General features: G+C 40.0%; 1 protein-coding gene across 1 annotated transcript in view; it reads left to right on the top strand.

Moving 5' to 3' along the window:
- Positions 1-1,991: 1,991 nt before the first annotated feature.
- The window catches only part of pcgf5b (polycomb group ring finger 5b), a 126,736-nt gene continuing 115,984 nt past the window's right edge, over positions 1,992-12,743 (top strand). The window contains exons 1-2 of the mRNA XM_052027838.1: positions 1,992-2,405; positions 4,464-4,807. Of these exons, the coding sequence (XP_051883798.1) occupies positions 4,696-4,807 (112 nt within the window). The 5' untranslated portion in view covers positions 1,992-2,405; positions 4,464-4,695. The remainder of the gene's footprint in view (positions 2,406-4,463; positions 4,808-12,743) is intronic.

Here is a 12,743-nt window from a genome sequence, read left to right as displayed (position 1 = left end):
GTCCTGCAAGGTGTCAAACGTTATTGTATCTGCACGCATCCAGGATAATATTTCTGATTTGTGCCAATACAGTGAACATACTTTGTCAGAAAATGGGCCACCTTCCATAGGATACCCACTCTGATCTACTTTGGTAGCCAGGGTCCATACGTATTTGTCCAAGTTGATGTTGATGATGGACGACTTTGTAATGACATCAAATATCAAAAGAAGGTGTCATCAAATATCAAAAGAAGGCTCTTAGACTTTGTCTTTTTGGAGTTGATCATTGTCTGGCACTTTTTGTAGTACAAATGTTACTCTCCAGCTTAAGCCAGGATATTATCCAGGGATTTCTTCTTGTGATCACAAAGTATTTTATTACCTGAAAAATTGCATATGGAATTGAACATTATGCAATCACCAGCAAACATTTCCACTTCTTATCTTATTGATAAAACTGTTAAAGATGTTTCGGCCTAGAGACTGAGGAATTTGTAGTGCAGTAACCTATGTCTAAGATAATTGAATTCTAATCACCACAATAATTTTAGTTTGTGCCAGGTATGAACAAAGTAAGAAGAGTTTTCAATTTGCTCACCTCAACTCCAAAATTCCTAGAAATGCTGAAATGAGGTCTGTAGCTGACTGGTGTTAGTGGATCTAACTGACCAGTGATGAACAAATTTTTGTCTAGGATTGATTGATAGCACTGTGGTATATTTCTTCAAACATATTTCCAGTAGTCTGATAAATGCAAATAGCCAGATTGGTTTTATCTTGCTTTTATTTTTGAATTTTTTTTCTATTTTTCAATAAGATGCTAGTTGTTATACTGGAGTAGCTCAGCCAGGGGTGCAACTTGTTCTGGAGTACAAGACTGCAGTGCCACATCTGTAATTCTGTTCGGGCCCATTGACTTTGTTGTGTCCTGTGCACTCAGCCAATTCTTGATGTCGTGTGGAGTGAATCAAATTAGCTGAAAACTGGTGGTGGTCCTCAGCAGGAGGACGAGGAAGTCGATTTACTTGTTGTTTCTGGCTGAGGATAGCTGCAAATGCTTTAGCCTTGTAGCTACATTCTTAAAGCTGCCATTCTTTTATAATATTCCCACAGATCATTAAAGTGATAATCTGGTCATGTAATCCCTATAACATCATTAAGTGATAGCTAAGCCACCATGACGATGAAGTAACCATTAGAAATCTAGGTTACCATGGTCATGCTGTCATTACATAAAAAAATCAAGCTACTATGGGCACAATGTGATTAAATGAAATATTAAAAAGACAGAAAGTGCAAAAAATCCCAGGACTTCAGGCAGGTTCTGTGCTGAGAGACACAAGAGTTAAAGATTCAGGTCAATGACCCTTCATTATTAAACGAATCCTTAATTACCATGGTGACCATGCGATTCCAGGTGGCCGAGGCGATGATGCAATGACTCCATTGATGACGCAGTAACAGAGTTTCAGCTCAGCGCGGCGATGACGTCACCGGCGGCGGCGTTTGGGATTGTGACATCACGCATTTTTTTCAGGACACCAAAACAATGATGTCATGTGTTTTGCGGGTTGCTACGGTGAGGATGTCACGCCGGACCTTGCCGTTGCCATGCCGGTGATGTCATAAGATGTTACTGCCTAGTTCCCCAACGCCCCACACACACAAGTAGCGCCGGGCCCGCAGGTACAGTACGGTTACCGGCGGCACCTCAGCCACTGCCTCCACCTGGGGCCTCGGCGCCGGCGATCGCACTTACACCCGCCCTTCCCGCTTAGTTCCCCCCCCCCCCCCGACCCCCCCTCTCCTTCCCCACCCCCCTCCTCCTCACTTCAGCCACGCCGAATCCTTCCCAACGGGACCGAGGCGGGCCACCCCCTCCGCCCCCGGGCAGCGCCTCGCCGCCAACTTTGTCACCGGACGTGGCGGGACCGGCTTATCGCGGGGGCTGAGAGGGGAGGGGAGTTTCGCGGGGCAGAGGTCAGCAGCAAGAGGGCCGGGCGGGCGCGGCCCACAGGAGCGGCGCGGCCGAGCACGGGTGCTGCCGCTGCGGGGGGCAAGGCCGGGGGGGGGGGGGGCAGCGAGCGGATTCAAAGCGGGCGCCCTAGTTTGGGTCCAATCAGCGCGGCGTGGTGTGGAGTGCCCGGGCGATGCGTAAACAAGCGCAGAACTAACTCCTCCGCCCTCGGAGTATTTCCGTGTTTTCACTACTGCTCATTACAGTGTATCAAGTGCTCACTGCTATTCACCCACAAGACAAACTTGGCCCCTTCTGCTTCTCCTCTCCACCCCCTCCCCCCTTGTCTGGCTTATTTATTTTTTGTTGTTGAGGCATCATCCGACTGGGCTTCACTCCACAACATTTGTTTTTTACTCTAGTCCTCTTGTAATCACTATGGCCTCTTGAGAGAGAAAAAAATAAGGTAAGGAACGCATTCGCCAGAAGAGAAAAAAAATCATAACTCTGGAGTTTTTATTTATTGGGAGCGGGTAGTAGAGGGAAAGGGTTAGATGTGGTGTGCCTTACTGAGCCGAGCCGTGCCGGGTCTTCTCTCCAGCACCGTAAAGTTTGTGTAGGATGCGATCATGTGTCAGGATCAAGTTGCCAAGGCAGACGCCGAGCGACCTTGCCGTTAGTGGTAGTGCAGCAGCCTTGAAGTTAAGGTGCCCGGCAGCTCGGAAATAAATAATGCGCCACAAAACTGTGTTCGAAACTTCTAGCGCTTTTTATTTATATCTAGAGAGGGACAGGGTTGGGGGGGGGGGTTGGTGAGAGGAGAGGCGGAGGTAAGCAGGCTAAGACGCGGCTTCCCCAGCACCTCTCTGCCTCTCCCTTCCTCCCCGCCGGATCCGATCGGATTGTTAAAACGACTTTCACAATTTAATTGTGGCTCCGGGTCCGAACGGACCTGTTTTTTTCCCCCCTCTCTTGCAGACTGACGCAAATAGTGACGCTGGTGGCTTCCTGATGAGAGATCAGCGACATACAGCGCGCTTGGTACCGCTCGGTGGTACAGTGTAAGCGGGCTTTCGCTTTCCCCTTGTCTCTCGCCAGCAGCTACATCATGCTGCGTAGTTTTTTTAATTTCCCAGGGAGGGATTGCTTCAAGCAATCGGCATCTCTCCAGTGCGAGATACAAGTGGTGAGATGAGTTTATGTTTGTGGATAAACTGTACTCTAGTGCACCCCAAGGATAGCATTCATTGCGTAGTATGTCAGCTGATATTATACATGGACAGCATTGCCGGGACTGTGTAGTGAAATTGGAACGGCTTCTTATAAGTGCAGTGCGCACTAGGTCCACGCACACACCTGCGCACACAATACTACAGCACTCAGCGAGTGAAACTGTCAGGGCTCCACGTGTTCGGCTTACACAGTGTACCCATTAATTTGCCGTTCGGCAAAGAAGGCAAGAGAGACTCTTTGAAAAATTTAGGATGCCCGATTGGTGGCCAGCAATGCGATACGGCCTACTTTTACACAAAGCTGCATCTTACACCCGTCGCTGCGTGAGGATGCACAAGTAGCATTCGTGCGGCGTCTGGAAGTTGTGGGGCAGTAACGGGTAAACGGCATTTTGTGATGCCATATGGATTACGCTGGTCCCTTGACAGGAATTTAAAGTTTCAAAACGCAGAGTCATTGCTGAAAAGTTACATTAAAAAAATTATCCCGTCAGAATTTTGCAAGTCCAGAGAAATAGTTGCAACATTCACTCCAAAGCTTGTCATTATTAAACTGTATGGCTATGTTTCGAGAGTTATATATTAATCAATAAGATACTTGGTTCTCAATAGACAGGTTCTGATTTAAAGAATAGTTGCAAATTTATTTTATTTTCTGATGCACTATTTTTTGTGTTCAAAATCCCTAAAACTAAGAAGCAACTCCCCCATGTAACCGATTTAACTCACAGCATGATGTCCTTGCTTTTGATGTGAGTTAAGACTGGCTGGAAATTCCCCAGTGAGATGACAAAATCCTTGTACGTGCTTTTTCAGTGTTTTATTGCACTTTATATTTTTAAGCTATTTATAGATGGTACTTTATTCTACAACAGTTTATTCATTTTGAAAGTAATGTTTCCAAAATAGGTACCATTTATTATAATAAAAATGTTTTCAAAAGTGTTCGCTAGCAATGTATTACATAAATTTGGAGCAATTTTTGTATTTGGGTATCATTTCTATTGGTGCCAATATCTAAACTTAAAAATGCCCAATGCCAAAAAAGGCATGTCATTCACTCTTGAATAATTAATTATTGGTTTTAGATTATAGCTTGGAAATAATCATGACGTATAATGTATAACATTAATTTATATTTAAATGTTAATTGCATAAGAAACAATTAAAACTCCAAAGAAACATTCTGAGTGAGTAATCTGGTAGTTTTAGAGTAATCGCTAGCCTACCACTGCATTGTTTTACAATATGATTTAACGTACAGTTAACATCTTTATCTTGTAATGCTGTAGGTTTGGGACACTTTGTACAACACAGAAGAGAAAAGCATAACCTTGATCCTTGATTAAAGGACAATGTGCTCCTGGAGAAGTTGATTTGCTTCAAATTGTTCCAACAAATTTCTCAGACAGATGCCTGGAGAAGTGCAGCTGTGCCGTGCAGCACAGCAGGTCCTTTAAACATACTGCCACCTGTCAACTCTGGCCTGATTTTCCTGTTCTTTTACTGTTATCTTGTCCAACAATGGCTGCACAAAGAAAACACCTAGTCAGAGAATTTAACGCCTTCATCACTTGTTACATCTGCAAGGGCTATCTTATCAAGCCAACTACAGTGACTGAGTGTCTACACACTTGTAAGTAAAGCTGCAAGAATCATCATATATGTTTCTGAATAGTAGCCCAGGAATATTCGATCAGAATTGTGTGTATTCAACGTCAATATCTGCACTTAACAAAATATGAAACGATCGCATTGAAAACAATGTTTACTGGAAAGCTGAATGCGAGCACTAAGAAAATACTTAAAGCACAGTTGTGGTAAATGGAGACAATTTCTTACAATAATAGACAATTCTGAATGTAATTAAAATTGTTTCTGCTTTCTGATAATAGGAATGAACTTTAAAATGGAGTGGTTAGATTTTCATCATGGCTGCCCAGTTAATTAGCTTCCACTATATTGCACTAATTAATCTTGCTCACAGAAAACCCAATCAGTTGTTAGTTGGCAGCTAAGTACTTAAGGAGAATATCCCTCATCAAGCTCTTGTCCTAAGAGCACTCTTGCTCTTTCCAACTTGTTCTGGTAATCTAAGGTCTCCATATTACTATGCACATTAGTTGCCACTTAACCTTTAGCTCCTTTATCAATAACTTATCATCTCCAAGCCTGCTATGCCTTGACTACCCTAACATCAACCTCATGTGACCCCCCTCACACTTTTGCTCTGTCCACTTTTTCAATCTATACTTTAGTCCCAGCCCATTCCACATTACGTCCCAGCTTGCTGAAGTCCTGGGTTTAAGAATTTCCCCTAGGTAATTTGCTAATTATTCGTTTTTATTCATTGTAGCACTCTTCTCTCCTTCATTTCTGGGAACAGAAAGTAAAGTACCACAGGCTAGTTAATCTAACATCAGTCTTTGGGGAAAATGCTGGAATCTTAGTTCTCAAAGCATAATGTGATTAGACACAGTCATAATTTTATGAAAGAAAAATCATGTTTAACAGACTGTTTATAAACCTTTTGAGGAACTAGTAGGGTGGAGGAAGGGGAGCCAGTGGATGCAATGCAACTTGGATTGCCTAATCACTTTATATGGGAGTCCTTAACAGGATTACTGTATGAGTTGAGGACAACTGCATGGTTAGACAATTGATTGTCAGACAGAAAATGGAGAAGGAATAACTGGTCATTTTGAGGTTAGTAATCTGTAACTAGGTGAACTAGTGTGGAGCTTCAGTTGCGTACAGTCTATAACAATAACTCAATGAAGGGACTGAGTGTAATTTATTCATTTGGCTGATCATATAAATATAGATGGAGAAAATAAGTTGTGAGAACTACAACTCAAAAGGCATACAGGCTGATTAAATCTTATAAGCATAAGACTTGTAACTTAGAGCATTACAAGATAAAGATGTTAATTGCATGTTAGATCATGCGTTTAAAAAAATGCAGTCAACAAAAAGATGGCAGATGGCATTTTATGAAAGAAGATTTGCGGTAGGAGCACTTATTAGGAAAATTAAAAAAACAGAATGTTATTTAAATGGTATAAGACCATTAAATGTTAGTATTCAGCAGTGTTCTGTAAAAACTACAAAGTTAACATGCAGATATAGCAAGTAATTATGAAGGCAAATGAGTGTTGGTCTCTATTACAAGGAGAATGCAGTACCAGAGTAGGGAAGCCTTCTCTTAATTATGCAGAGCTTTGGTCTCATTTTAGGAGGGACATATTTGTAGTGGATGGTGACATTTGCCTTGAATATTTTGCCTGTTTTGGCTCTTAGCTGTCTTAGTTGATTTCTTTAACTTTCTCCACACTCTCGTAGTCTTTAATGACATATTAATTGCATTCACCTTAGCTCAAATTTATATTTTTTCTTAGCTCAACTTCCTATGATGGAAATGAGCAGAATGGGCCTACATTCTGGAGTTATAAGAATGGGAGGGATCTGCTTAAGAACACAAGAAATAATAGCAGGAATCGACTAATATTCCTTGTGCCTGTGCTGCCTTTTATGGCTGATCTTCTATTTCAGTTTCACTTTTCTGCTGTAACCCCACATTTTTTGATTTCCTTTTTATTTGAAAAATTAAGATTCTGAGGGAGCTTGATAGGCCAAATTTGATGAGGATGGTGGAGTACAGGACAAGGGGGCACAGTCTTTGAAAATTTAAGGCTGAGACAAATATTTTTGGACAATAGGAAATCTAGATTTACAGCAATTAGGTAAGAAAGTAGAGTTGAGGGCAAAACCAGATCCACCATGATCTTATTGAAAGGGTTAATGGGCTGTAAGGCCTGTCTACTCCTATTTGTTATAATTTTACAGTAACATTCATTTCACCTGTGGTTGGCTCCTTGACACATAGCTGGACTACTACCATCGTCTGTTCTTGATGACTTTCGCTTCATGGTGATCAAATCTTCTGCAAGTCTCCTCATCTTTACTGCTTCTTCACTTGTGCCCTGATCTTGTACGTGGATCGTTGTCTGCTGCTCTGTTCCGTTGCTGTCCAGAGTGTGTACTTGCTGATAAACAAAGCCCTCAAGTAGCTGTCATCCACTGGAAACTTGAAGATAAATCTATTGACGTTCATGGACAGTGACATTTGCCTTTGATACCTTGCTTGTTTTGGTTCTTGGCTGATAGCCAAGCCTCACCTTGTCCTCTGATATCTTTTCATCTGAGTGGTTTCTATTCTGCTGCCTTTCTGGTAAAATACCCATTATCTACAGCACTTTTAAGTTAAATGATCTCTTCCTGTTCTCAGCCTGTGCCTCTCTTTCTGCTCTGCCGAGTAGTATTTTTATTTCTCTACAATTCTACACTTGCCCAATCTTATTAAAATCAATGACAATCCATTTAACCTTACTAGTTTTGTGGTATTAATTATTGATGTAATTGTCTTTTAAGCATTTCCTTCCCTCCATTATCATCCTCTTTAAATCCTCTGCCTCTAAGGAAAAATTAAGCTCGGTTCCCTCAACAACTTTTCTCAAACTCATATATTCACCCTCCTCCCCCACATATCCCCTTACCTATCTTCAGCATGTCTCCATGAGCCTTTGTAAATCTTCAATTGCTCTGCCTCCAAACCCATCCCTTTCATCAGATTCATTTCGTAAAAACCTAGTTTTTCTGTCACTATCTGAGCCAACTCTTGATGTTATAATTACCTTGTTTTTCATACACACCAGTGTTAGAAACAACTTTATTTTCTTGGTTACTCCACCCATTTTTCTCAAAACTATATAAGAGCATCCTCAAAAAGTTCACTGACCCATTCTCTTCAAGTTAGCTTTCCATTTGTTGAAAGATCTTTGAATGCACTGCCTGTTTCCACCACCCCTCCCCCCCAACAGGATGATTATCAAAAGTCGTATCATTCAGTTAGTGCCTTAGTAAAAACACACATAATCATCAATGTTATCTTTTTTGTCTACAGATACATTGTTTTGGGTTTTTATGTTGATTAAGCTATTTGCTGTATTCGCCATGGCTGATCATAGCATTTTCCCTCTGTCTACTTGATTCTGCTTTATTTGTCTTAACAGACCTAATGCAATTTTGCCTCCTGGCTATACATTGTTATTGCCAGGTTTCCTAAGGAGGTCTACCCTCATCCACATGTCCTTCTGATGTCTGGTCAACTTCTACATTTGTGATATCACATGACTCAAGTCTTCTACACTTTCTTTGTCCCTTCTGTACTCTTGGATCTCCTGTCACTAGATTCCCAGAATTTCCTTCAGCTGAGGTTTGAGAGAGCCAGTCATTTTTTTTTCACTCGCTTTACCAGAAACTGTTCATTTGGTAATGGTGGCAACATCCTTCCTGGCTGAACTAGATTGTGCCCATCCTAAGTGTCCTGTATAAGCCAAAATAGAACTTCAAGATCCAAATGATTTCTATCATAACACTTTCTGAATTCTACCTTCATGAGACTGTCCACATTTGCATTTACTTCAATGATATCAACATTTAAGTCTGTCTCTAAAGTAGGTGGCTTTTGCAAGCTTTCCTTCATCACCTTTAATATATTCCAGTATATTTAGGTTTGTATCACTCGCATTGTGTCCTGCACTAAATCCTAGTCAGCTGTCATTCTGTTCTTTCTGACCTATGCTCTTTCCCTGCAAATTATATAATGCTTAAAATCCTTATCGTTATCCATATGTTTGATGATGCCCTCAACTCTGTAACTTACCTCAGCCATATATTAATTTCCTTTTCTCTGACGTTGGCCTAGTGTGGATCCCCATCTTGCCTCCATTCCATCAATGGCAGTTCCTTCATGTTTTGGTTCTAATTTCTGAAGCTATTTCCCTAGATTTTTCTCCTTTCTGACTTTCAAGACCTTTGGAAGTCTGAGTTCCATAAGTGTCAGTTACCACTCTTTCAGTCCATCCCAAAACCTGGCTACATAAATGCAAATTGTGGGGATATATGCAGTCAATGTTGACTTTGATGTGCATTCTTACTACCTCATTTGATGGTCCCATGAGATATAATGCATTGAACGTGCAACACAATGACCACTCACTTTTCCTTGTTCAGAACAAAACTCTTCTCTTCCCTATTGTAGGGATTCATGAGTTATGTTAACCTTTATCCACAGGTACTTGCTACCTATATTTACATTTTTGGCTTATTTTATTGTTACTCTACACTCAAGATCAGGGTCCTGTAGGACATCATTTTCTACATCCTTCCCATCCAAAAAAGCATCCCGAACCACTTTTGTCAACTTTCTATTTCATGCCATATTAATTTTAATGTGCCTGAATTTTTACCACAAGACACCTTGTTTAACACCTTTCTTCAAAATACACAAAAAATCCATTTTATAGATGGCTTTCAAATTTGTTATTTTTCATCTTCCATACTTGAAATGTGGTAGGATTGAGAATTATGTCTGGGATTTTTAGATTTTCAAGTTTATGGTGTATTGATGGACATGGTTATCTGAATAATTTGCAAGTTTAGCTTAATTGTTAATTGGATTAACAAAGGTGATGCGTATATTTAAACATTTATGATCAACTGTATAGTAACTATCAAGCAATTTAAAGACTAGGGCATTGTTCTGATGTTTAGTTGTTTTCTGAGCCTGTCCCCTTTAGGATGTGTGCCAAACACTTGTTTGTTCAATTTGTAGCCAGTTTCTGTTGCAATTGAGTAGTTTTTGTTTTGCTCCTTAAACCCCACTCCCCACCCCAACCCCCCCTTAGGGAAGGTTGCAGGTTCTTGAAGCCAGGAAAAAAAGTAGGAATTACTTATCTTTTCCGCTTTGTAGACTGTTGAGCAGCAAGTTCTTCATATTTTACATTGTCATTTAAAATTTGACAATTAAGGTATGATAGATTAAAACCCACAAACAGCTGAATCTCTCCTGTTATTGCACATGGAACGGTGGGAATAACAGTGTAGTAATAATGGAATTAGACAACGTCCTGTATGTGGATTTTGAAGAAAGGTGTTTCATAAGGTGTCTTGTGGTAAAAGTTCAGGAACACTAAAGCATGGAGAGGAAGTTGACAAAAGTGGTTCGGGATGCTCTTTTGGATGGGAAGGATGTAGACAATAATGTCCTCCAGGACTCTGATCTTGTGTGCAGATTCACAATAGTAAAATAAGCTGAAAATGTAAATTTAGGCAGGAGGTATCTGTAGTTAAACGAAGAGTAAAGTGAGAGATTTAAGGAAGATGCAGTTCATAGTTTGTGGGGATTAATGTGAAATGAGATGTAACGCAGAGAAACTGAGCTGATGTATGCCAAGAATGTATGGCAGGTACAATGTCTTAAAAAGAGCAATATGACCTGAGTCACGCACTATAGTAGGAGCAGAACTTCATGGCTTTGAATTTTTCTGAGCTCAATCCATTTGCACTCATTTGCAATAGTGTGGGGTGGCCTTTAAAATTTATCCTTTGGCAACAGTTACTTGTGAGCATGCCGTCAAAAGTTTTTAATATTGAAAGGTATGTAACTCGCTAAAATCAATTTGTATACCATTAAAACCACTACAGTATAGCTTTTTCACTATTTTCAGCTTATTCACAAGTGATGATGAAGGTATTCTAATTAAAATACTACTTTTGTAACAAAAACATTTTTAGCTGTACAATTACAACACCAGGTTACCACTTTTAAATACTAAATATTTTAATGGAAAGGAAAAGATAAGCACACCTTCTTTTCTACTGCTTGGTTGTACTGGTTCATGTAAGATATTTTATAAGACATAGGAACAAGATTAGGTCAGACAGCCTCTCGAGCTTGCTCCACCATTCAAAAAAGATCATGGTTTATCTTCTTCCTCAAGCACCATTTTCCTGATTCCTTTAATACCCAGTAATCTATTGATCTTTGTTTTGCACACAATTAATGACTGAACTTCCTCAGCCCTCCTGGAGTAGAGAATTACTCAGTGAAGAACTTTCAGTGAAGAAATTGCTTATTTTATTCCTAATGATCTTAGTTTACATTCCCCTCATCTACCCTGTTGAGCTCTCTAAGAATGTTGTATGTTTCAATTAGGTTACCTCTCATTCTAAACTCTGGAGAATAGGGGCCTAGTTTATTCAATCTCTCCTCATGATAGTCCTGGCAATTCTCGGAACCAGTCTGGGGAGTCTTTGCTGTATTCCTTCTGTAGTAATTATACCCCTTTTTTTGGTAAAGGAGAACAAAATTGTATATAATACTTCAGACTGGTCCCACCATGGCCCCATTTAATTTCAGTGAGATATCTTTATTCTTGCAGTCAAATCCTCCAGCAATAAAAAGCAACATACCATTTGCCTTTCTGATTGCTTGCTGCACTTGTGTGTTAGATTTCAATGTCTTGTGTGCAAGGACACCCAGGTTCTCTTGGCCATCAACTTTTCCCAATCTCTCACATATTTAAGAAAAATGCTCAGTATTTGTGGGGTTTCTTTGTACTGAAGTAGATAACTTCACATTTTTCCATGTTGTCCTCCATATGCATGTCGGTTCCTGCTCATCTTGTCTACATAGCCTTGCAGCCTCTTTGCATCCTCTTCATATTCACATTCCCACTTTGCAACATTTCCAAGTTGCTAGTGACATCGGGTCCCCTCAACCAAATCAGATCAGGAATAGTTGCAGCCATTTCTCCATTAATTACAGCCTGCTAACCTGAGAAGAACCCTCTTATTCCGACTGTTTGTTTTCATCATTTAACCAACTCTCAATCCATGCTAATTTATTACCCTCATGCCATTGCTTTAACCTTGTCGCCAACCTGTGTGGGATCTTTCCGAAGACGTTGTGAAAATCCAAATACACCATATGCATGATGTATCCCCTCATCTTGTTTACTAGATACATGATCAAACTCAATCATATTTTTATTTTATATGTGTCTTAAGATCACATCTTTTATTTTAAATTCCAGCATTTTCCCCACTACTGGTGCCAGGTTAATAGATTAGTCGTTCTGTATTTTTCTCTGTCCCTGCTTTCTTTGTATATATGCAAATATGTTTGGGCAAAAATTACAATCATAAATTCATTTTAGAAATTCAGTACAATCTAAAGCTCAATTTGTAGCCAGATTATTGACTGCACCCAAAGTGCAAATATTTTACTGATAAATAAGAGTAAGGAGTTTGTCTTCAGTCTTAGAGAGAGTAATTAGTATACCTGTATACTAATTACTCACTTTATTAACTGAGTAATTAATACTTAATTGACTGCACATTGAGTTTAACTTTCACTTTGAACTTATTTATTTTCTATCCTAATCCTAGACTGCTTTAAATTGGTGATAAGTCAATTAATTGCTTATAAAAGTGTTTACTTATCAGCCCAGTGCTTGCTGACCTACATAGTGCCTTAATTTCAAAAAAATCTATCATTGTTTTTGAATACACTCTTTTTCAGTAATCTCTTCCATCCCTGCAACCTTTTGCAATCCTTGTGCTCCTCCAGTTCTGATTTGTTGTGCATCTGATGTTTCTTTATTCCACCATCAGTGGTGTGCCTTCTGATGCCAAAGGCCTAAGCTCTGGAATTCCCATCCAAAACC

Source organism: Pristis pectinata, chromosome 12 (assembly GCF_009764475.1).
Source record: "Pristis pectinata isolate sPriPec2 chromosome 12, sPriPec2.1.pri, whole genome shotgun sequence".
In the NCBI taxonomy this organism is placed as follows: domain Eukaryota; kingdom Metazoa; phylum Chordata; class Chondrichthyes; order Rhinopristiformes; family Pristidae; genus Pristis; species Pristis pectinata.
This window is presented reverse-complemented; position numbering and strand designations above follow the sequence as displayed.